The sequence below is a fragment of the Saccostrea echinata genome, unplaced genomic scaffold, assembly GCF_033153115.1.
Source record: "Saccostrea echinata isolate AGI-Se365-2 ecotype Australia unplaced genomic scaffold, CSIRO_AGI_Sech_v1 ptg000022l, whole genome shotgun sequence".
Taxonomy (NCBI): domain Eukaryota; kingdom Metazoa; phylum Mollusca; class Bivalvia; order Ostreida; family Ostreidae; genus Saccostrea; species Saccostrea echinata.
In genome coordinates this window covers 7,160,913-7,188,505 of record NW_026889771.1, presented here as the reverse complement: position 1 = coordinate 7,188,505, position 27,593 = coordinate 7,160,913, and the positions used below count along the sequence as shown (strand labels likewise).

The 27,593-nt window shown below is 33.4% G+C and overlaps 1 protein-coding gene across 1 annotated transcript; it reads left to right on the top strand.

Moving 5' to 3' along the window:
• The first annotated feature begins 1,460 nt into the window (after positions 1-1,460).
• Positions 1,461-25,648, top strand: LOC133190835 (synaptotagmin-17-like). Its single transcript, XM_061326520.1, has 5 exons — positions 1,461-1,530; positions 20,527-20,633; positions 21,285-22,139; positions 23,631-23,751; positions 24,033-25,648. Exons 2-5 carry the CDS (start codon positions 20,613-20,615, stop codon positions 24,383-24,385), a joined length of 1,350 nt encoding a protein of 449 aa, XP_061182504.1. The 5' UTR covers positions 1,461-1,530; positions 20,527-20,612; the 3' UTR covers positions 24,386-25,648.
• Positions 25,649-27,593: the final 1,945 nt, after the last annotated feature.

Sequence of the window (27,593 nt, the reverse complement as noted above, 5' to 3'; positions counted from 1 at the left end):
GTGACTCAAGTGACCTAAAAACTATGACTTTGGTTTTTTTTTTTTTTTACTTCTGTAATAAATCTCGCAGTTTTGAAACAACAGCTCAAAAACCTTTATTGATCAAACCGTAGAACTTGACATCCTTCAAAAAACATGAATGTTTTTTTTTTTTTTCAGTTATGAAACAAGGTAAATGATACCAAGGTGTACATCCCTTTACTGTATCCTTTTGTGGTTTTTAAAGGGGTTATGTAGAATATCGTACATATTTCATAATTTTATGCTAATTATATAATTAACGTTTCATCCGTAGAAGACGCAAATCCTGATGTGATTAGATTTGTTTTGTATCGCTTATATTATATCCAAACAGGGTCAAGTTATAATTAGTTATTGAAAATTTCATGGAACATCAAATGTCAGCTATAGAATCTATCTACCGTAACATTTTAATACATGTATGCACATTAAACTGTTCTTTTTTTTATAACTTTTCTTTGAAGATGAAATCAATAAATTAAATTTTTGTATGAAACTTGACCAGTACTTAATACATGTAATGCCGACACTGACTTGGGTCTTACTTTTAGCGTTTTGAATAATCAGTTTAAACGCACTCAAAATTAAATAGGCTTAGATGGATGTTTATAGCATCCTTTCGCTTACAGTACGTTGTTTTTAATCCCAACAAAATTCGGTTTAGCTGACTGAATATTTTGCAATAACAATTAACAGATTTTCTGCCAAAGAATTTATGATGTTGATTAAATGTGTGTGTTATTCTCGTTAAGAAAAATATGTTTATAGCCATGCACAAAACGGAACCATTATATTTGCATAATATGAAAACAAGAAGATTGGACTCAATAATATGCACTCAATTTATTCTGATACACTCATTTAAGAATCTTTTAAATTAGAAATATGAAGTTATAAGATAGAAACACAATTTTTTTTCTTGCAAGAGTTGTCATCATTTCTTACATGCATGACGCCTCACTTTTGTCGAGATGAAATATATGCCTATTTACGGCACATCTAGTGGTCTATGAGCACCGCATCAGAAACAAGTGTCAGACCAATATCTGGAGCAAACTAGTTCCCACTACTAATAAAATGGTCCAGTTTTATCGACTCTGATATTGTTGTCGTAGATCAATGGCCCCGATAGTGTCATATTAATTCCAACATCTTCACTAGACCCTGGCTTAATTTGTGTTCTATCAACTGTCCTTAGATATTGGGTTTATGTTGAATAAAAAATTTTGCGTCTTACCGCAAAACCTCTAAACTCTGTAAAAATAAGATTTTTTGTTTCAGTCTCTGACGTTGTTAACAATTTTATGGGAAAATATAGAGATTCAATACATTGCAAGGAGATTCATAGAAAATTGCCCATTGTTGCTTAGCAACGCCTGGTTAAAATCAATCAGATGAAGGCATTGGCTTTGAGTTCTTTGTCGTCTGTGGTATGTAAAATGACGTGCTTATAGCTGAACGACAGTTCTGCGACGTTCTAGCGGGCGGTCAGAGGAAACATTGTACACGGTGAGTCTTAGCAAATATCATACTATTCAAACATCAATCATTCCTTGTTTTCATATTCTTATGGAATAATTTGAATACAGTCAAGTTTGCTTAATTCTTGCTTTGATTTTGCAATTGAGTATTGACATAATTTTTCTGCACCTATTTGATAATTTTTGTCTTGCGATTTCAATGAAAAAATTCTTATGAATGTTAAATAATTACAGTAACTTTAAAATATGCACCATATATATACTTGCACATATTTTTCACTGTTAATTGATGGCTAGACCAGACAAACCGCTTGATACTCCGTGAAAACCATAAACATTCAACAAGCTTTCCAATAAAATTGTGGCAATTTGAGGGCCAAGTCCCATATAAAAACAACATTGCATTTTTAAAAATCTTTTAAAATATATATCGCAACGACGAGTAGTACATGGTTGTGGGAAAACGCAGGATAACCTTTACTGAAAAGGGAATTCGTCTTGAAATATCACGGTTAGAATAACGCAGCGGGTGCAAAAATAATCAACAGATTTTCTTAAAATCACACACACTGATAATGCATTGAATTATACCGACCACTTTGAAATCTTTTATAAAGTATTGCTCATTACTCATGATATGTGAAGCACCTGTAAAGGGGCATGGACACAAACTTGAAGTTTATATCCTTCAAAATCTAAGACTGTACTGATTTGCACTTTGCAAGAGCGTTTCAGACCAAATAATAATAATAATAATAATAAAACGTGGTTAGATACTTCAATTATCTTACATTTATTAAAATATACATTCAGATTTATTCGCAATTAGAAATTTTGGTAAATTTAATTAAAAGTCTTCTGTCGCTTTCGATAAACAGTAATATAATTCGCAAAAAGAAGAAAAAATGGAGTACGATTGGCGGATCCGGCAATTTTTAATGAAACTGACAATTTGATACAGAGTCATTAGTACAATATTCAATCAAAACATGATTTAAGTAAAATAAAACAAATAAGTTGTGATCACTGATTAACAAACATTGATGGAAATTCAAGTGGCATAACATCGAACCCGATACTAAAAAGAAAAATGAGTCTGCATGGAATAACCTCATGAAAATAAAAATAGTTTTAATGTGAATGGGCATGGAATAAACGTATAACATTTGATACTATAAATGATGAATATAATTATCTAATAAAATTACTATTAGTGGGTTAATATATTCGATTCTTTAATCCTTGATGAAAATGGAAACCGCGCATCATGGAAACGAACGCGAAGTGCAGTATGCACATGTATATATACAACCAAATTTGCACCAGAGTCCTTTTGTACTAAACCAAACTCTTGAATGTGGAAACGCAGAGAACTATGGGTAGTATGATATAAATGTACACCAGGTATAAAAAAATTGGTAACATGAAATTAATGAATATAATATCGTTCAAGTGTCCGATACTGTAGCTCTACTGGTTTAAACTGTACCTGTAACAAACGATGAGAAAAGTAGCACTTGCACTGAAACTATGAAACGGAATAAATAGAATAAAGCCTTGGTTTAGTCCCATTTAGTGGAAAGATTTATTGCTGTTGGAGAAGTAGACTTTTGAAAGAATTTCATAGAAATTTCTATTTTTGTAACAATGGCAAGACTTTTTCATCAAAACACGACTCACAGAGTAATCTACTTACATGTATGTGTAAAGTGATATAAATATCACACCAAAACTGAAGGAGGAGTAGCATTTTGAGAGTATTTCACAGAAAATTCTATGTTTAGTAACCAACAGTATTAATCGAAATCAAAAAACCTAAACACAGAATTAAACTTATCTGAGTTGAAATCAGACCAAAACAGTAGGAGTAGTGTTTTAAAAGTATTTCACAGAAATTTCTATTTGAAGTAACCATGGCAACAACGCTCGTAAAAAAATAAAAACCGACGCACAGAAGTAAGTACCTCAATGTAGATTACTAGTGTTCCAAATTATATTGAAATCAGACAAAAACTATAGGAGGAGTAGTATTTCGAAAGTATTTCACAGAAATTTCTATTTTTAGTAAGAACGGCAACAACATTCACCAAATCAAAAACCGATGCAAAAAATTGTGCATATTTGTGTAGTCTACTTGTGTGCCAAGTTATATTGAAATCAGACTAACATTGTAGGAGGAGTAGCGTTTTGAAGTATTTGATAGAAATTTCTATTTTTAGTAACCATATATCACCGTACGTTCAACAAAATCAAGCATATATCTTAGAGTAGTCTACTTGTATGCAAAGCTACATTGAAATCAGACCAAAACTTTTAGAGGAATAGCATTTTTAAAAAAAAAGTTTACAGAAAAACGGACACCGTGCAATTGCACAAGCTCTTCTGGATTTCTGACAAGGAGAGCTAAAACAAATGCAGAAAAAGTTTGCATAAACTTCCATTTTAAAATTTCCCATTTTACTAAAGGCTATAATTGTGAAAAAAATGAATTTTCTAATTATTTAACTGAATTACTTATTTACGAAAGCCGGATAGGCTCATTTTTGACAAGACAAAAAAATATTTAACTCGTTATAACGAGATAATTATCTCGTAATAACGAGTTAGTATCTCGTTATAACGACTTAGTATCTCGTTATAACGAGTTAGTATCTCGTTATAACGACTTAGTATCTCTTTATAACGAGTTAGTATCTCGTTATAACGAGTTAGTTATCTCGTTATAACGAGATAATTATCTCGTTATAACGAGTTAGTATCTCGTTATAACGAGTTAGTTATCTCGTTATAACGAGTTAGTTATCTCGTTATAACGAGAAAATTATCTCGTTATAACGAGTTAGTTATCTCGTTATAACGAGTTAGTATCTCGTTATAACGAGTTAGTTATCTCGTTATAACGAGTTAGTTATCTCGTTATAACGAGTTAGTTATCTCGTTATAACGAGATAATTATCTCGTTATAACGAGATAATTATCTCGTTATAAAGAGATAAAAATTGATCTAAAGAGTTGATATATCCAAGTAAAGAATATAAATGTACTATTATTTATAGGAAATAAACAGAAGCCAGTCGATCAAATTTGTTTGAAGTGTGCCTGATAAAGATTTTGTGGAACAACAGTATACTAGTTTTTGTGTTATGCTTTTGATTAGTATTGTTCATTGAAAAGACCGAAAACAAATATACGGAAACTTATGACCGCCTCATGTTGTTGTGTTATACCTTAAAATTGCAAAATAGAATTAGTGTCATCTTCAAATGGAATGGATATAACGTCAAAATGTTGTCAACTTGTACAAGGAGATCAGAAAAAAAAAGATATATTCTGGCTGATTTAACTGGCCTGTTCAAGCTTTCTTGACTATGTTAAAATTATGATAATTTTTGCGTAATATTTGTCGCAATAGAAAATGCATAGAAATAATCCCATTATTTTATATATTCCGAATTACTAATGTCGATATGATACCATTTGTTAGGCTTTAACGTCCATATTTTGAAAATTCCTTGCCTGTTAACAATTAAGAAATACCAGTTCATTTTTATCGTCTTAAAGGGGCAGGGCAAGATCAAAATTCAATGTCTGACAAAAAAATAAATTCACGTTGTTTTTATCATCAATCCCTCCTTCCCCGCAATAATAAATATGATGAATTTCAAGAACTAATACTGTATTTATCACTTAATAATTTATATATTTCTTTTGTTTATTAAAAAAAAGAAACATTTTAATTTACCAATTTGGCATGAAATCTCATGTACAATATGTATTTTAAGCGTTATTATCAATGTGATAGAATAAAAAAACTTTTGGGGCTCTTTATTCTACGGAAGTCACAATAAAAAGACGAAGGTCACCAGGCTGAAATGTAGTGCATGTAGGAAATTCACATGCCTTACTTTGACAATAGTAAAAACAGTTGAAATGTTTGTGATAGAATGAAAGTTTAATATCTAAAGTTTACAATATGATACGCATTAATTAAGGTGTATTTCAAGCATAAATTATGCCTAGAAATATGTATTGTATCGTGAGACAGGATTTTTGATATTTTCACTCGTGAAAATATAAAAAAAAAAATCCTGTCCCACTCTTGAAATAAATTCCATAACAACTACAAAACATTGAATATCCTCTATTTATACCCCCCCCCCCCCTAAAAATCATCAATCTCTTTTTGAAATAAAAATTATATGCTTGCATGCAAAGTATACATAATAAATATTGTGATGAGGAAAATAATTAACGACATTGCTTCAATGTTTTATTAATAATATTTCCATTTCTAATTTGTTTTCTCTGTGATAACTCTTTGAAAGTTAGGAGAGTTGATTTCTTGATCATTCTAACGGAATGCAAATTTTGCCAAGCGAAAGGTCAGTAGCTAAGAAGGCATAATATGCATGTAATTCTCGTGCCGCTGTCGTTGTGTTTGACGTCAGTGGGCGGGGACTATTGAAATTGACATGTGAGGCCTCGTGTAATTTAAATCTATTAGTCTACATTTTTTTAAAATCAAAATTTACAATTTTATTTCAAAATGAAATGGAAATATAAGGAATCACTGTCTAGTTAGTAGAGTATGCCAGGGACATCAACGATAGTTGGAAACGTGGGATAATTTATGCATAACGGGCTTGTAATACATGTATAGTATTAGTCCTATTCGTTGATCAATCCTAATTAAAAAGGTTATAAAAGTGAACTGGCTTTGTAAACTCTGTAAACTTTTTTTTGTGTGTTGTAAACTCTGGTTTGATGTTTTGTCACCATGTGGTAAACATAGGATCCGCCAAATAGACGTGAATCTCAAATCTACGTGAATCTGCACAGCTTGGACCCCCCCCCCCCCCGCAAAAAATATAAACAGTGAATCATGACAGAATATTAGATAAAATGTCAATATCAGCAGATCAAATCATCGTGGACAATCTGCATAAGCTTAGTCACAAAGTTCGGGGGGGGGGGGTTAAACCAAGTAAAATATTTGACAAGCAAATAGAAAAAAAAGAGATTTGATATTCCAACTACGAGTATTCGTCATTATTTTCGGGAGATATTTACTCAGGTAAAAAAAAATCTGGAGGAAGGAGCACAAAAATACCCTTGACCGCCCCCTCTTCAAAAGTGGTGGTGGGGACATTAGCCCCCCTATTACTACGCCTATGATCTAACTGCTGATGTCTCACCACCCCCTCTTCAAAACATTTCTGAATCTCAAAAACAACATATGTATCGCACTGTAATCGTATATATATGTTGCATAAACGCCTGCGATATGTTGTACTTATATTGTCTCTGATATTTAATTTTAGCGGAATAGAAATTGATATATATTGAAAATGTATTTATTTAGTAGTCCAAAACATGTCGAAATAGTGTCATTCATCAGAAATAGTTGTCATAAATAAATTGCCAAAGTTTGAAGCAAGTATATTTGGCAATATTATTTTAAGAAAAATATCGCGTCCTAATGCAACAATTTGAGGAGGCGTTCAGAATTAATGTGTAAATGTGTTCGCCTTAGAGTTGCTATACTTATCAAAATATGATTATTGACAACGAGATAGTTCAAGATTTAATCATAAGTAAACCCCAGAGCAAATTAAATTTTCTACCATTTATAAATTGTTCAAGTTAAGTTTGACTGATAATTACTAGCTAAAAATTCAATGGCATTAAAAACTACAGCCATTTTTATTCAGAAAACTATCTCGTTATAACGAGAAAACTATCTCGTTATAACGAGATAACTAACTCGTTATAACGAGATAATTATCTCGTTATAACGAGATAATTATCTCGTTATAACGAGATAACTAATTCGTTATAACGAGATAACTAACTCGTTATAACGAGATAACTATAACTCGTTATAACGAGATAACTAACTCGTTATAACGAGATACTAACTCGTTATAACGAGATAACTAACTCGTTATTACGAGATAATTATCTCGTTATAACGAGATACTAACTCGTTATAACGAGATAACTAACTCGTTATAACGAGATAACTAACTCGTTATAACGAGATAATTATCTCGTTATAACGAGATCCTAACTCGTTATAACGAGATAACTATCTCGTTATAACGAGTTAATTTTTTTTTATTCTTTTCAAAATTGAGCCTATCCGGCTTTCGTACTTATTAGATGTTAGGCATGAAACGAAATTATTACAACTGACATAAGATGTAATATGCAAAGTCTTAAAAAAAAGAAGAACCGGGGGACATATATTATTCATGTTACCACAATAACTTCGGGATGTTGAACAAAAAAATAACATTTGAGGTAATTATTCTTGCTTTGTCATTAATTGTCAGTAGAAACTACATGTACTATTAGATATATTTGAATTGTTCCATCACAAGTGAAAAAAAAAATTTCCCGCGCTTTCGCGGGGTTTCACTAATTAGTGTAAACTAAATGTATATCAAGGTATTTCTCATTTCGGTAGACACTGTTAGAAATGTTACTGAAAATATTAATAGCCTTTTCTTTAGTACAGTTTGTTTCAGATTAGAATAAGTTTTGCAATAAGCTACATTTTCTTTTCTTTTAAATTTGTAAATTCTATTGCCAAAAAAAGGTTTAACAAAGAAGTAGGGGTGTAGTGAGTTTTTGTCGTAGATTGTTTAACGTCCCTTGGAGAATTTTTCACGTCACCACTTGCCGTTGGAGGGTTGCAAATTTATACCTATACTAGGCACTTTCGGCCTCTAAGCAGTGCGGTATCTTTTTCGTGCGAGCACCGACTGCGACATGGGACCTCGATTTATACGATCTAATGCAAAGGACTGTCTCCGCATCACACAGTGGATTCGAACCCACAACGCAAGGATCAATTCCTTACTCCGCGACTCTAGAGCAAACGCTGTTTACTAGTAACTACTGCGTCAAGCGGGCAACTCGTAGATTGTTATATCTTCAAAAGAGGAGAAGAAAAGTCTCATGAGAGACTACAGTATTAGTTATGCCATTTAGTTCCTTATGACGCAGCTCTAGATAGTTATTTCTTTGCAATTTGATCGTACGTATTTGTCACATTTTCCACATAGCTCAGTTTTATCTAGATTCAGGTTATCCGGGCTTGAATTCCTTGGTTAATGGAAACCTCCATTTTATTGAGAATGAAAACATCACTTGTAATAAGAGTACAGTTGAGCGCCGTAGGTCGTTGCACTTTATGAAGAACTATAAATTCAATTTACTCCCCAGTACGTGACAACAAATTTCTGATCCTTTGAAATTTCATCACGAAAAAGCTAAATTGAAAAATATTTTTTTTTAAAATAGCACTTCAAATGAAGAATATAAACATTTTGTTGAGATTTTAATAACACAGGTCGAAAAAAAGTAGTATCAAATTTTTAAGAATCTAACATTTGGTTGGTTTTACCTTCAGGATTTGTAGGTATATCAGAAGGATTTTATTGAAATGCGCACGTTTTCTGTGGTTTATTAGATGCGCAAGGGATTTCCTTATTTCCCCCTATTTACGTTGATGGCATAATAAAAAAAAATCCTCGAGTTTAGGAAGAGTTCCATTAATCTCTACGTCATACAAAACAGAACTATTTTAAATGAACTCCAATGTTCACAAATGTTTACGACAAACCTACGACTTTTTAAAGCCAAAGCGTCATGATTTTACAAACTACAGTATTTTATGCAGAGAAAATTGAGACCTTCTTGCTTCAAACGGTCTTTTCTCCTCAGATTTGTTTATCTGACACGGAAGCCAAATCAGTATGCACGGCTAGAAAAAGCATACTTTAATATTACTACACTCATTATTCTTGGAACTTTGCAAGATTACAAGGTTTAAACTTTCATTTAATAAGATGATGAAAACAAAATAACTATCGTTGATTAAATCTTTAAAATTACGCACCAAGAAGCAGACATTTTTTTCCATGATATTGACCTTTTCCGGAGTAATATCAAATTGGGATAGCTTGTTTGAAGTTACTTTTTTGCGATTTTAATGAAGGTCTTAGAAAATAACTTTCATATTTGAAATCGCACGAAGAATTGGCTAAAATTTAAATAGGCTCAAATTTTAAAATCGTTAGAATCTTTTTCTCATTGGTTACTAAGTCTTGAAGAAACGTTGTATATTTAACGTCTAAAGACTTACACAGGGAGACTAAGTAATGGGAACAATATGCAAGACTTTTTCAAGTAAATATGAAAGTACAATTGTAGTCTCGCAAGTACATGTATAAATCAAATTTAAACTTTTCAAACCGTTACGGAGCCCTCGGTAGGGTAAATTTTATCACCTAATAATCTTAATGTTATTTTAATATGCAAACATTCTCATGCGATGTTTATTCAAGTCTATATCATGATCTTCAGAATCATGGTCATTGTTTGCTTTACATCTCTTTTAAGAATATTTTACTCATGTTCGAACGCAACCAATTGCTAGTGAAAGACTACAAATTTAGACCTGTGCTCGGTTTCATTGGCCACTGAGCCTTGAGATATTTAGTTTTCGTGCCACCATCTATTGCGACAAGGGACTTCAGTTTATACAGATTCATCCGGCCTCACAGTGACAGTGGGATGTAAGGATCAACAAATTCCGCAGCTTTAGAACGCTCTTACCACTGAACCATGCGGACGACCGACATAACGGTGAGACAACAATAGGAATCCATAGTACGTAAGAATAATATTAAGGTTGGAGGTCACCCAAATAATATTGTATTTGCAATAATGTCCTTGATATGATACCACGCACATTAGGAGCAACAGCTGAATCCAAAACAGAGTAGACCGATATTTTCTGACACAATTGTTAAATTATTATTGTTTCAGCTTTTTCTAGAGAAAATCACAGGTGCAAGAGTCATGCATTTAAACTAATTTATTGAAAACCTGTTTTTACGAAAACGAACTTGAACGACGTCCTCTGACATCTTTAAATTGGTTTACAGTGAGCTTTAACCCATAATCTTGATTGAGTGACGTTGATAAAGACTGTAACTATGCATCATTCTGTGATTCTAAATGAACTTTCATTTTTAGCTCTACTGGCAAGAGACCAGAAGTAAGGTGTCCGTCGTCCGAATGTTGGTCTGTAAACAATTTTTCAAAACGCTACTCATTCTACAGTTTTCCTCAGATTTCAATGTAACTTGGCACACAAGTAGACTATACTAAGGTACATAAATATGTATATCGGTTTTTGATTTCGATGCATTCAAAATGCTACTCCAACGACAGTTTTTGTATGATTTCAATGTAACTTGGAACACAAGAAGACTACACTGATTTACTGTATAATAAGATAAAAACCACTAAACAGAATTATATAATGTAACAATTCAATATACATATCACAAGGGCATCATTTCTATCAATTTCTTAACAGAGGCAAGCTACTGACAATTGTCATACTTATTTTATGTAAAATATTCAATGGAATCTAAAAACTCCTTTAATAATGAAGTTTAGTATAGTGAACACCAATTAAACTGATAATTGTCACTGGTGAATTGAGTGGCAACCTTTAGGATTATGTAACAATCCAACCAACGTATTGTTTTAAGAAGTGTTCAAAACCAGTCCCTTTCTTCTGGCTGTGTTTATGAACCATTAATTGAGATGGTCAGCTGGAGCTGACCATGAGAAATCCACTGCACCAAAAGAAATAGAAGACACACATGCTACTTTTAGTATAGCAAAATATATAGTACTCACTGTCCAACCCCTTTTACTTGTAAATGTAATGCATTACTTTACAAGTAATTCGTCCCAAGCCTGCAGGAGTCAGTGTTTTCCCTGCTCTTAATTTTCATTATATGTATCACTGGATTTATTTTACCTTTATTACTGTTCGTAATATTCAATTTTCATTCTTACAGAGAAAAACAAAGAGAGAAAGCATCAAACAATGCTCATAGTCGTACATAAATCAACCAAAACAAATCAAACAAACAAAAATAATAATAAATAATACGCCGACGGATCCTAGTTTTTAAACCGTTGATTTCTGATCAAAGTTATTTTTTATTGGTTCATATACCAAGCTTCGCTCAGACGCCGAACATCATTTACCGTTTAACACTAAAGCTGAACACGATTCGTAAATACTCGTACGCCATATTAGTTTTCCTATCTCCGATATCAGCACTGGGTTATTTTCTTCGCATTTGTTACAACTTTTAACTTTCTTGTCACAGATACCTACATGGAATGGACAACGGCACGTGGCCGAGTTAGTTATCTTGCATTACCTTTGTTTACACTGTATTGCAGTTTACATGTGTTTTGTTGGTTTTTACTGCACTGACCGTCACATTTCTTAGATAACTTTTTCAACTGAAGTGGAAGAAGCACACAGTTACTTTTGTCGCTACCGAATATTTTACAATAGCCATGCAGAACCGTCTTTACAGGTTTAGACTTAAAAGCATGTTACATTGAATCGTGACCAAGTAACCGGCTTGTATAGGAGATCCACAAATAACGAAAGTAAAGGGAATTATGGCAGACAAATTACTTTAACGAATAATGTTCAGCTTCAATCTTAAATTTACTTTAAAACAATCTGTAGTGTATTAAGTTGCCATCGCATTGGTGCTGGGTGATCATTATCTTTCGGCGACATATCCAGCATTATAATATCGCCGGTTGTTCAAACAGTACTGGTTGCAGATTCATTACCCGCTTCACGCTCGAGCTTAGATACTACTTAAAAGTGATCCAGCGACCTCATCAATCAAGTAGACGATAATCGACCACTGTCCTTTATATTTTGAAGCAAAGGCTACCAGCTTGCTTTGTTCCATAACAGGGATTAAAGAGATCGATTATTACAGGATCATTAAACTGTTGCGCTTCAAGTCATTACAAGTTATACTGATCAAGGTAACCCTACCCCCTGTCAGGGTTAATGTGTTGCATCAAAGTTCTGATGCGCAATATTGTCACAAAAGGCCACAACGACAACCTCAAACTTTTAAATTCATTTTCAAATGCATGAATTTCTATCTTTGAGTGCATTGATCAGGTCAAAAAAGGCGGTTTTTTTGTAACGAAAACTTTTGCATTTAATTTTTTTCTGTACTACGTGTAACATTGCTTTTAAGCAAAATAACATGAGAAAGTACAATGTATTTGTTGATTTCCAGTTGGTACATGTGCATTGTAATGAAACAAAATACGCTCTTGATTCTGGTGACGTTACACAGCGAAGATTCAGATTCCAAACATTTTCTAAGAATTGCCTAGTGGAAGGGTGTTCGCTTCTTGATCGGGATGGCCATGCAGTTGCCATTCTCGACCGCCGCGTCGCGTTAAAACCTTAAGACTTAAATTAACATAGGTAACCGTTAGTGACTGTTCCTTCGCCAAGCGCCCGGCATTAGAAACGAAATTTAACGGGTTTTTCTGATGAGATCTAAACACCAGAGTCCCGTGTCCATCACAGGCATAAGGTCACGTCTCTACGGTTGATAAATTCTCGAATCTCGTTAAACAAACAACATACAATCAATCAATCAATCAATCAAAGAATTGCCTTGCTGAAACAAAATGACATTTAAGTTGTTTTAAAGCAAAGTTCTTATCCTAAAAAAAAAAAACAACAAAAAAAAAAAAAAACAAAAACAAAAAACGGTGTCTTTATACATGTAATTTGTTTCAGAGAGACATTATCGTACACACATGATGTAAATTATTCAGGGTAAATCTGCACAGAGATGAGAGTTGACTTGCAAGATGTGATGATGAACATTGGATAATACATTCTCACACCATTTCGCCTACGCAGATTCGAGTGCTGCAAAACACGGATTTTTGCCCTCCTTTCCGTTATTATAATTGATTTTATTTGCTTTTTTATTTTTTGTATTTGCAAGTCTTCACTTTAATTAACTGAATGGATTTCAGTTACCTTTTTGTTTAATTGCATGACTTTTGTTCGAGTCAAGGAAAGGGGAGGGGGGGGGGGGTTAGGGTCTTCCTAAGCTGCAATTCAATAATCATTTATTTCTGTACAAAATTCATGTATGCCAAGTACAGCAAGACATTGTATTTGTTTTTCCATTTGTCTTAAATGTGCTTTGAAAAAGTTCTTATTTTCTGCAATATTTGGAAATATTTTTCTTCGATTATATTTTATTTGTAGACTTAAAAAAAATAATTAAACACAAAAGAAGAAAAGGACATTGAGAAAAGGGAGATTTTACCAATAGATTTATAAAGCTTCGGGCTCGCTATCGATTACACTTTAGAAGCACGTCGTCTTTCCAGTGTGTTTAAGCTGCTTATGGATAGTTAAAAACGACAAATCTTTTATAATTATGTTTTATTTTTTTCATCAGTCAGTTAAATTCCCTCGAGGGAAAATCGCCGTTTGTATATTGTACCGTCTTTGTATCAATACCTTTGGAAGAACTAACTAAAAATTGTTATTAATTTTCATTGAGCATTTGATGGCAACGACAACTTGATGTTATTTTCTTTCGGATTACGCCATCATATAGAGTATGGTGGCTGCAGAACTGTAAGCTCTCTGGGAAAGAATACCAGCTGAGTGCTACATGTACAGATACTCACAGTGCAAAACATTTGGTTTTCGGCAATACTTTTTCGTCGCATGCTTTGAGTATTACTTCTCGCCTTTCATGATTTCGCTGCTTAAAGCATAATACCCGTTAACTCAACATACACATTGCTTTACTTTTGATATTTTTTCTGCAACGGCTACTTAAAAATTTAATTTCAAAAATTTCGCAATCATAATGGGTACATGCTAAAATACGCCTGCTGAAGAAAATACATGATTTATGCCTGGACAATCTACATGTATATGCCTGGTGTTTTATTAATCTGATTTCTATATATAATATTTACTTTGTATACTGATATATATGTACTTAATAGACCGTAAAGAGGATTTTTATATACCCCCCTTTCCCAATTATTTAATTTTTCTCAACAAGGCAGGGGGATTCATTCATTGCTAGAAAATAATACCCGAAAGCTGCAACAAAGAAATGATGCCAAAATCGAAGCTAGCTTTGCACAAGGGGTGGATTTTTAGCTCTCTGGTATTCTTTCCAAAGAGCTGTACCTACAAACATGTATATGTCGGAAATAAAGAAATAAATTCAGTAGATACGAAAATATTTATTTCAATAACTTCATATATCTTCATTCAGACACCCTTTTTCTAAGTTGATGGAAAGGAAGAGGGTTGTTGGATACACTTTTCAAGGAGCACTCAGCGGGTATGACTGGTCGACAGGGGATGCTCACTCCTTCATGGCATCTGACCGATCCTCTTTCAAATTGTTTACTCTGTCACAATTTTAATTATTAATTTGACTTTTGAATGTAATCACTTTTCGTCATCCTTACATTTCATACATAAATATGTATAATATATATTGAAAATATTGCTGGAAGTGTATACATGTACTTCCTTCGTCGAAAGTTTTTTTTTATCTAATGCAATCATTAAGAACGACGGAAATTTTATGATAAATGTTGAAATGAAACAATTTACTTTGAATGAACAGAAATGGATTTCTCTAAGCATTTATAACTACAGTCAAACGCATCGAAGACAATACAAGTATGCACTACACTTAAAAGCATATCCTCGTGTCAATGCAGTGCGATCTTTGTGCATGGCTGGAAAATTACAAGGCTAAATATTTTATCAAAACTTTGCCGAAAGCAGAGTCATTAATGTTGTTCTAGATTATTCGTTTTGTCTAATTGATGTGTTTTGCTGTTTAATTTCATTTACCTCAGTAATGTAGGACCAGAAAAGGTATAGTTACATAATTCCCAATGTTTTAATGTACTAATGGTCACATAAAAATATCAAACGGAAAGAAATTTCTTTTTTCTCAAGTACTTTTTTGTCCGCGAACGTTGTTAGAAACACTCATCCGATTGAAATAATTTTGTTTAATCATATATAATACAGACCCAAAAGCGAACCCCAGTTCACTTTGTATGAATTGTGTTCGCTTTTAGCTCTAAACACTGCCCTCTAAAGAGTTCTTATATTCGATGGTATTTTATGCAGTTATAAACAGTAATTGAAATTTGAATGCAGCTTTATATATGTAGGACAGAGGGCCTAAATGTTAAAAAAGATGTCATTTTGGCTTAACTTCCAAGAAAATGTTAGGCCATTTTTATATCTGAATTCAACAAAATAATAAACATGAAACTTAAAAAAATCACTTGTCATTTCTCAAGTCCAATGATTATGATTTTTTTAATGTGTGGCAAGATACAATTTGGAATATATTTCTAGTTGTCAGTAAGAGAAACATCATATTTCAAGGGTGACATTGCTAGAACTACTTTCTTTGCAAGTTCCGTCATCCGCGTGGCGCAGTGGTAAGAGCGTTTGCTTTAGATCCCTAAGAAAATTTTACTATAGTTATAATTAACTGTAGTATATTTGTTAGGGGAGTAAGGAGTGGATCCTTACATCGCGGGTTCGAATCCCATTGCAGGACGTAGAGACCGGTCCTTCGAATGAGACTATGAAACAATGTCCCGTGTCGTAGTAGGTGCTAGCACGAAAATGATCCCTCACTGCCCAAAGGCCTTATGTGCCGTGTACAGGTCTAAATTTGCGACCTTCCACCGTCAAGTGACGGCGTCTCAATATGAGTGAAAAATTCTCGAAGGGACGTTAAACAAACAAATTGCACACTCCTGTTCCTCTTCACTCGGCATCATTCTGTTCTTTTTTTAGTCCCCTACCGGTGAAACCGGAGGGGACTATACGAGGGGTTATCAAAAAGTTCGTGGACTAGCGTGATAAAATTAAAACCGCTTTAGGTACATCAATGAATTTTTACACATTTAGTTAGCATCATCCTTTCTATCTATAGAATAAACCATAAATCATAATTTTTATTTTTTTAATAAAATGTTAGTGTTTTTGTAAGCAAAGGTATGTCCAGGCGGCGCAACCTCTAATATGACGTTTTTTCCTACCTGAGTGTAACTCAGAAAAACTCTTTAGATATGAGTATTTGTCATCAGAAAATCTCGTTAATTCAGGCATGTGGTATGACACATTTGTTCAGTAAAATTTGGAATTTTTACCCCATTCTGTAATTTCTATGAAATTTTATCGTAAATTTTATATGGAGTGTCCAAACAATTATGGGCTTGAAAATAACGTCAAAAGGGGGGAGGGGTTTCTTTTTCAAACACTCTATAGAGTTTCGGTCCTGGAAAAACTGGTATTGACCTAAGGAATGTTTAAACTGGCTACAGAAAAATAAAATGCATCCAGAGTACTTGTTTTTTAATGCCTAAAAAGATTCAGAGAGATGAAATATGCATAGCTAGTGTCGATTTGTAGTCAGGGTGTCAAAAGTCAGTCACGTCGAAAAGTGACGTTGATCATGTGTGGTAGAAATTGAACTCCAACAAGCTAAGTATTCTGGCATAATCAAGTGAGGATCTTTCCCCATATAAAGATCCATTTACAATATTATATGCATTGAAAACAGCTGCTCATGACATTGTAAATTCATATAAATAAGACGGGTTTAAGTCCTAACTTAACTCCAGGTAATCTCATCAAGATAAGTGTATGAGGTAGAGAGAGCGGACATTAAGAAACAATGACGTTAAGCGGACGTCATGACACTAAACGGCGACAGCGCCGGGTGATCACATAAAGTCTTTTTAATTTTAGAATAATTTGGCAAATTATCAACTTATCAAGCTAAAATTTTCAACATTTCTTAAACTTTTGTTGTTTTATGTTCCGCATAAATTTTGTAAGCAAAGACTACATATTATTAATTTTATCGCGTCAGTCCACGAACTTTTTGATAACCCCTCGTAGGTTTCCTCTGAGTCTGTCCGTCCGTCCGTCTGTCTGTCAGTCTGTCCCACTTGGTTTTCCGCACTTTTTTCCTAAACGCTAGCAGATATTGAGCTGATTTTTGGTATGTGAGTGTATCTTGATGAGTTACAGATCAAGTTTGCATTTCGATCCGCTTCATTGATTTTTGACGGAATTACGGCCTTTTCAATTTTTAGGGGTTTTCCGCATTTTTCTTCTTAACGCTTTCAGATATTGAGCTGATTTTTGGTATGTGACTTTACCTTGATTAGTTATAGATCAAGTTTGCATTTCGTCCCGCTTCATTGATTTTTGACGGAATTATGGCATTTTCAATTCTTAACGGGAACCAGATTACACTTGCCGGTAGGGGACTAGTATTGCTAATGCAATACTCTCAGAATGCTTGTTTCCATTTGTACTCCTTTGGTGACCACTAGTGCTTCAGAAGGACGTCTAGCTGTTTATTTCCTCTCAAACATCTTGCTCTGCCATTAGGTCTCGTGTCCAGTGTTTCAAATGTAGTAATGAAAGATGTATCTGAAAACCTGCCAGAGGAACAAACCCTTATTTAATTGTATAGAAAATTCAAAATTGAATAACTTTAGGCTTTTCGGGTTAACAGTTACATTTAAGGCTTGATAAGTTCCTTTAAAAGTTACCTTGACTGTATGTTTTCATTGAGTTTTATTTATTTTGATAACTTCCCCTTTGTGCTGCTTATGTCTGTCTGGGGACATCTTTTTTATTATCATTATTTTTATGGCCCTTGTAATGTCCTCCCCTAAGTTTTCTTTAAGTTCATTTTTTTGTAATAGGCTTTCTCTTCAAAAAGATGGCCGAGATCTTGCAAAGATCCTATTGGACCTATAACAGTAAGGCAAAATAGACTTGCAAGGGGACTCTCTAAAAGGGTAAAAAAAAAAAAATAAATAAATAAAGCCAGTGGTGTTGAGTTTTAAATAAATAAATATAAAAATGCTACATTTTGTTTACTAAATTCGCTTTTAAAGTCTATACATACATGTATTAGAAATGCTGCTGAAAACTACCATTCATAGTACCGTTTTATTTAAATGACAGTAAAAATTTTTATTTTTTATTTGGTAAATTGTTACAGTCAGAAAGGGTAATTGGAATTGGTTGATCGACTTAAAAAAAGCAAATTTTTGAAGCAGAAGAAGGGCTTATGTACGTCATCGTTTCACTTGTACTGAATGGTTCATACTAGTGCTTTCGTATTTAACGTGTATTCTTTTTGACAGGGCCTTTCTTTTTTGTACTGTCAATTAGGACAAATTGGCCTTGTCCTTGGAGTTCATTACCATTTGAAAAAAATTAACCTCGATCATGAGCTGTCATACGGGGGCACACAAACACATCTTTTTTTTCAAACTACACTGATTAATCGTTGTTTTACGCCCCGTTCGAGAATTTTTCACTCTAATAGAGACGTCACCATATACCGCTGAAGGGCTTCGAATTAAACCTTTATTCGGCACTCACGGCCATTGAACAGTGAGGATTCCTTATCGTGCCAACACCTACCGTGACACGGGACCTAGGTTAGTAAGGTCTCATCCGAAAGACCCGTGACTTTCTATTCTAGTGCCGGGCGTTTGGCGGAAGAACATTCACTGCCTATGTTTACGTCTTAGGTTTGACGCGGCGCCGTGAACGAGAATCGAACCCTGGCCTCCCGATCACGAAGCAAACGCTCCACAACTAGGGTACCGTGACCGGTCAAACTACACTGAAGCATGTTGACCCGATACATGTATACGAAATAAAAGATATCACGGAGTCGGTTAAAAACTACTTCATATTTGAATGATTAACTGACTATACACTGGCCACAAAACGACTTAATTATATGACAAACCGAATAACTTTCACTTCGTCGGCTTCTCCTTTGTATGTAGTAATATTAACACTTTCACCTGTATATTGTGCTCATGTCTCAACTGATTCAGTATACACAATATCATGTTCTGAGAACGATCATTTTTAAACGGAGGTAGGCTACTTACAAATAAGTTGATATTAAAGAGATTTCAACAAACTCGTTTAAAGTTGGCATTTTGCAAATTTTATGGTCGTTTTAATGACCTTGTTTGCAATATATAACCTACCGTTAACTTTTTTAATATCAATTATTAGGCCAAAGTTTTTATACTTATTTTGACTACGGATTATTCTGATTGGCTTATCGATACAGAGGGCTCACGGAGGGTATGACCAGTCAACAGGAGAGGCCTATGAACTGGATACAACCTCTGTTTTTCAGGGGTCTTATGTTTTGCCCTGTTCACTGTTGTTCACAGGATTTGTGACATCGTTGTACAATTTCGGTTACTGAATATGAACATTATCGATAGTAATCATATAAAAGTTGAAATATGTAGCTCTGAAGAGAATGTACATATAAATGTGCTTTCACTTGATATAATTAGATTTTACAATTTCTAGTCACGATTTTAATGATAAAAACACGTAGAAATGATATAATTTCGAAAAAAGCATACGTATTGAATATATATATATTATATATATATAAATTTTGTGAAGTGCAAAGAGAGTTGATGGAAATAACAGTTGACGCAAATTTTCCACCGATTATATCAAGGTTTTAATGAGAAGGAAACTAAAATCAAATCTATAAAGTTGGCAGTCGTGCACGAGGTTCTTTAATGTTGCTATTTCACATATCAGAAAGGACATTCTAATGTCGATTTTTTCCCCCAGATTTTTTCAGAAAATCGATGAAAGAGCCAGTTGGTTCTTGAAAAATCCGTCCTTTTCCACAAAAGAATAAACAGCTAAAATTCTCTATCTTACTACAAGTCGAGAGCCGAGAAAATACAAAAAAAGGATTTATTGATCTCGTGATAGTTTAGCCACAAGGAAACTATTAAGCTACAGAAATCATATTTCATTTGTATTCTTACATTTGATATATTGTTTTTTTTTTTAAATGTACAGTGAATTTCCAGAACGTTTAAATGATTAAACGCAGCCGACATATGTGACAACAACAATATGAATAGCATAATTACACATGCATTGGGACAGAAGTAACACTGTTGATTTTGTATAATGAAATGAAAAGACAGAACTGACAGAAGAGTTGATTTGATATATATGAAACCTGGACTCTTTCAGATGGCTTTGCTATCGATCGTCAAAGGAGATTGACAATACCTACAAGCTGTATATCGATCGGACTACAAGTGACATCGTCAGCAAACATGTCGTCCATGTTGAGCGCAGTAAGTTCATATTAAATTTCTGATCATTTTATTAAGACTATAATTTCCGAGCAGTATATTTGTCTGTAAAATATTTAAGATTATTGGTTTTTAATTTTGCATTAAAAGAACATTATCAATTAAAGTAAAATATTCGGTGAACTATGTTTTTGAATAAATATGAAATGATACTAAAACAGAATAGTAGTACATGTAACATGTATTAAGTTGTACTTCAGTATGGAAAACCTATTTAAATATTAATTTATCTAAAAAGAGGGAAAATCGAAAAAGTAATGGTATGAGAGCAACAAATAACCTTGAAACTCGATCGTTAGCGACCATGAATTTCATCTATTGATTATTTTATCACTTTGCTCTCATGTTAAATCATCAGAACAACATCATTAAAGGTAATGGAAAATTACGGACTGAAATTTACTTTTCACTTATAATGCATTTGGATAACAAAGGATGATTGAAAAATATCAATATTCTTTTATTAGTGCAAAATTTCAATTTTTTTTTTCTTTAACGTGTGAAACGTATGAAATATTTTTTTTTTTTTGGTTTAATTTTAAAAGTGCATAAATAATCTTAAAATGTATAACTATCAACAGAAATACCATGGAAAGACGATATTATTATTTTGGATTTTGTTTAATTTTTCAGTCTTCTCGATGCGTAAAGAAAATTTATGAAATTCTCTGTTGTGACAACAAGTGTTGCGATTGCTGTTTCGGTAGTGAGAAAAAACTGACCAAGTCCGATATCCAGCATTCCTTCAGGGAATCGTCTACTAGACTAGATTCAACAAGTTCTGCAACAGATAGCATGCGTAGCTTCAGAGAAAGAATGGAATCGGATAATATGTCGTCAAGAACAGATTCGGTTTCTTCGACTTCACAACTAAGTGGGGAATACCGAAGGGGCACAACAACACCCGTTATTGATATGAAACCTATAGAGTTCTGGGCTGCCAACCGCGAAAGTGTTCAGCCTAAACAACATCGCCGACGCCTTCCGAGTGAAACCGAAATCAGCGTTGAAAACTTTCAACCAGATTTATATGAAGAAGATAAATCAGAACCGTGTTTGACAGATGAAGAAAAATTAGCCAAATACCAACTGGGTCAGATCCATATAGGTTTAAACTACGAGGTGTCTACCAAAGTGTTGGTGGTCAAGATAATTGAGGCAAAAGACCTACCCAGACCTTATTCCCTTGATGAAAATAAACAAGACATGGCTCATTCAAACCCGTATTGTAAAGTTTGTCTGCTTCCAGACCAAAAAAATTCACAACAAACGTCAGTTCAGCGCAAGACACAGGAACCGACGTGGAATGAATACTTCATGTTTGAAATTCCTTATAGTGAAGTGCAAATGCGAACATTAGAAATTCTGGTGAAAGACTTTGATAAATATTCCCGCCACTGTATTATTGGTCAGGTGTACTTACCTCTTACAAACTTACAACTCCTTAAAGGTGTTCATATGTGGAAACCTCTTAGTCCAAGTACAAAGGTAAATACCCACAATTATTAATTTCTTAAACGTGCACTGTCAATATATATACACAATAGGCACCAGTTAGTATAAAAAATTTGAGTTTTAAAATTTTTCAAGTCTATTGTTTCCAGCTATCTGGTTGACTCAAAATAGATTTATGCTCTAATATAAAACAGACTATTTGTATCTATTTTAAGCTTCCAAAAAGCTTACCTACTTAAGGCCATTCCAAGTTTTTTCTACGTTTAGCGTCCGCCTTGGTTTTTGACACCCCATATCAGAAAAAACAAACAGAATTAGGAGTCCTGAAATCGTTTATTCTCGCCAAAATCTTTGAATTCTGTAAATTTTTATAAATATTTTTCTACAGTATGTCATATTAGGAATATTTTAAGCATTTAATACCTCGGTTTTGTTTTAAGAATAGATCTTTCAACGAGGAAAATAGATTTGTCAAATCAAATCTTTTGAATGATGTCATTTTTATGACTATAAAGTCTTTGTTTCATTTTTTGGTTTGTGTTTTTTTTTTTTTGTGAATTGGTAGGTAGGTTATTGAAAGATGGGTGGATGCTAAACAGAGAAAAAAACTTGGAATGGCCTAATGTTTCTAAAATTGGAAACATACATTTGTGAAACAACATTACTCCTATTGTTAATTGTGATGTCATAATGTCGTATATATATGAAAACTACTCTAAAATGGAAACATGGATTTTCAAGATAGTTTCATCAACTGATACAATGAAGTAATAATAAAACAAATATAGGCTTTTGATTCGTTACATTCCCTAGAAATAAAAACCTCAGAGAATAGCAATTATTATTCAAATTCGCCCTTCGTGCTCGGTCGATATGATTTCTCTGAGATTTATATATCTAGGATTTGACCTCATCAAAAGGCTCTGTTGGTGTAATGAAGAGCAAAAATATTATTTTACGGGATCGTGTATTCAGAAAGTGTATATTTCAACATTTATGCAATGCATTATAGTCAACATGAGCACTCGACGAGAGGTATTCATATGTAGTTAACACTTCAGCATCCACGAAGTCAGAGATTATCATATATATGGAATTAGCTCGCTAAAACAACTCGCTAAAAGCTCTTAGGTACCACATTTATTTGATCAAAATGTGATTCATTTAGCACTTTCATTGGTATCAGTACATGTACGTGTACAAGGGTAATGTATCAAGCTTGTAGACATGAAACGATTTTGGAACACTGAATTTGATTACCAGGATACGATTCCTAATGTAAAGAGACTTACAAGACTTTTCAACTGTAGACTGACTGATCCATTATCACCAATCGATACCATATTCAAAAAGTATGAAATAGGTGGATATAGTAAGGTCGATGCCTGCTTAATTATAAAAGTAACGTATAATGTCCGAATTTAATAACCCATCAAAAATATAGTTTAAGTATATAATTTTTACATACAATCCCTAAATTGCAAAAGTAAGGTACTGTAATTAAAAAAAACATTTATATTGTAGGAGAGACATGACTTGGGAGAAATACTGCTGTCTTTGAACTACCTACCAACTGCCGGGAGATTAAATATTGACGTCATCAAGGCAAAACAACTTCTACAAACAGATATGATTGGAGGATCCGGTCAGTTTTCCTATTAATGAGTCAGATGTTTATTTAGTTTTTAATATTTGGTTTAAAGATCAATAAACCTGATTCCATTTCATGCAATTTGTTGTGATGACCTTTTTGCTTTAATGAAAACATCGGAGACATTTCTATTTTAAATTTTTTCTTGATGAGTTTTTTTTTCTTGATAAAAATTAACTACTGTTTTAAGTTTTCTAAATAAAATGTCAAATCTTTTGTCGAATTATAAACCTGTTAAAATTTTTATATGATGTCTTGTTCATGTCCATTGACAGATCCCTTTGTAAAAATAACGATGGTGCACTTTGAAAAACCCATCAAAACCAAAAAAACTTCCGGAAAGAAAAATACCATTGATCCGGTGTTTAATGAATCCATCAACTTTAATATAACACCACAACAACTGGAAAACACGAGTATTGTGGTCACAGTCTGGGACTACAATTCAAAAAGTAAAGACGATTTTGTTGGTCGTATCGTGTTGGGAAAATATGGAACTGGACCTCATGAATATACCCACTGGAGCCGGATGTTGAATTCTCAACGTTCTGCGGTTGCGCAGTGGCATTCGCTGAGGTCTCGCCAAGAGTGCGACCAAGTGTCGCCTGCTTCTATTGCAGTTCCATGACATAATGTCAAGCGAAGTCAAGGTTAATATCAAACATCTGTCGCCGACAAGAAATTTCCATACCTGCCAAAACAAGAAGTCAATATCTGTACAGTAATATTTGATATTAAGTTCTGTTAGTACATTTGTAAGTGGAATTGTCATAATTTAAAGACTTTGTTAATTGTTTGACGTCATCATTGTTTGGTATTGACAGACTAACATAATTGTTTTATATCATTGTTTGTTACAGAAAGACTTAACACCACGTTTACTCGGTACCATTGTATAAAAGCAAGAGGGGATTGCCATATCTGTCACTTCAGAATTATGGCAAGTAGATTGCCATTTCTGTCACTTCAGAATTATGGCAAATGCCTTTGCTATATCATGTGTTTTTGGTACTTAATAAAAGAAAAAAAAGATTAATAAGATTTTCATTAACTGCTCATGAATTTGAAACCATTATAACATTCAAACAAATATATGGATTATTTTTTCTCCAAAGATGCGAAATCAGATTGATATACATTTATGTTACCTAGTATACTAAAGACCATCTGTAATAAGTCATGTTGGATAATGTTTTGAGGATTCACCTTTGCAGATTTCATACGTTTACATTGTACTTTGTCTTTAACAGTTTATATTTACATTTGCAAATGCTTTCCCTTATATAACGTTTTTTTGAAAAAAGGCGTATATAAATTTTTGTATTAACAGGTTCATCATCTGACCATAAATTCACTGTTTAGCCATAAACGATCAAGTTTAACGTCATAGTGACGTTTTAAGTGGTCGACGTGTTCAATTTATACCGCTGAGGTTTGAAAAAAAATGAATTGTTTCAACTTATTTTGCCCAAATATTTGTTATAAATCAGTCACAAATGTAAATATAAGTAATAAGGTATTATTTTAAACATTTATCGAGATGTAAATACGGGTTGATACGTGATCAAATCTACCATAAAGCCATCTTCGGGCTTTAAGGGATTTGATCACATGACCAGCCCTTACTTACATCCCGATAAAAGTTTACTAGGCCCTAATACTTTATTTCTCAATTCAAATGTTTGAAGGGCATTTTACTACCAAAGTTGTTTTAATTGTATTGCTTGTGTGATACGCACAAAGTATATCAATTTGATTTATACAATAACCGAGAAATGTTACTTTGTTCTGCACATATATATTTTTATATGTAAGATAATTTACCGTAATTTGTGAAATGCATTGTCACCTTGTAAGGTTAGACAATAAATTGTTGCTTGTATGTATAAAAGGTCTTTTTTCACTTGTTTATCGTCATAGAAAAAGCCAATGCTATATGTTAACTTGACATTTAATTCCCCATTTATGTTATTGTAAAGCAGTAAATTATCATAGTATCAAGTTATTCTAACCCATGTTATGAAGTCCACGATTCCACTGATTTAAATTGAAGGAATTTTATTGCTACGCGAGGGATGTTCGTAAATTAATGAGACATTTTGTTTATTTTTCTTTCTAATGAAGGCCTTTTTGAAGAAAATTGGCACATATGTTTGACAAACACTAAGAATTAATAAAAGCAAGAAATATTTTACAAATACTTTAATTCTTCTTTTCAATGGTATATTAATGTGTCAGTGGTAGGGGTACCCGGCGCAGTCACGAAATCAGATATTGAAAACATGTAACACCTACTTTCAAACTCCTGGTGGGCCCTTAATAAAAGAGGAAATGATTTTAATTATGTATATAATTTTTCAATTTTATTTTGACTTCATTTTATGCACGTTTGATAGAATTTCGATTAGAAATACGGAGATCATAAAAAAAATTTAAGCACGGTATACAAATTTGATTACGACAGCAAAATGGAATGTGACGTCAAGGCGGGGCAGCGACCATATGTAAAATTTTGTGTAGTGCTGTGAAGAAGTCCTATCCGGACTAAACGACCTTCTAAAACAATTACAATGTGAGAAAGTGCGATTTTTTTTTCATTGATATATATATATATTTTTTTTACAAATAAGTCAACCAGAGTAAGAACAAAGACTCCGGACGACCATCAATTATTACGGACCGAATAACTGAAAAAAAACCCACAGTACTGTATGATGCTAAGTCAACCTGTATATGACACTTCATATAATTTTACATGTGATGACAGAGAAAGAAGAGTTAACGATGTTTGATCTACAGCTGGTGTAACGTTAAAATGACGTAGCGATGCTGTTCCAGGTCAAGAGACATAAGTTACTGGGATTTATCTAATTATCTCATTCAAAAAGAAATTCTGCACATTCGTTTTATTTGTTATTGATAAAATGTTGATTTTTCATGAATTTATCTCTTTCCTTTATGGAGTAAATGTCTCAATAATTTCCGAACAAGCTGCGAGTCGTAATCATGGTTTTGTTAAATAAAAAAAAATTTAAAAAATCTACAGCTTTGTCTTACTTCAATATCTATATATCTATCTATCTTTCTTTCTTTCACCGTGTACCGATTTTCTATTCACGTATTCGTTAAGGTATCTGAACTTGTTCTCTTGTCCATAAAATCTCGACTGTTCAAAAATGTTCCCTGTCTATGTCTACTCAAACGAAGAAAATAGAGTTCTTTTATAGAAAAGGTTAGATTTTGTTCGTTTGTTTATTGTTTAACGTCCCTCTCAAGAATTTTTCACTCATATGGAGACGTCACCACTTGCCGGTGGAGAGCTGCAAATTTTGACCTATACTCGGCACCCAGGGCCATTTAGCAGTAAGGGATCTCTTGCGCCACGTGGGAGACGAAAAGGTTAGAATTCCAATTCTTATCTATATAGTCTTTATGCTTAATAAGAAAAACAATTTCTTGCAAAATACAAATGGGAAGTGATATCTCTCATTTACTAGTCAGATTTAAAGAATCACTGTCTAGATTATTAGGTATGTCAGGGCATCAACGATAGTTGGAAACGTGGGATAATTTGCATAATGAGCGAAGCCCGTTATGCATAAATTATCCCACGTTTCCAACTGTCGTTGATTCCCTGGTATGCCCAAAAATCTAGACAGTGATTCCTTATATTTATTTTTGAAATAAAATTGTAAATATAAATAGAAAATGCTGTCTAATAGATTTGAATTACTGTTCAGGAGGCCTCCCAAGTTATCGCAAACCTCGCTTGAAAGTGTACACTTCGACCGAAATAGCGTTGCATTGAGTGATGTCACTCTTGGATTTGACAATTG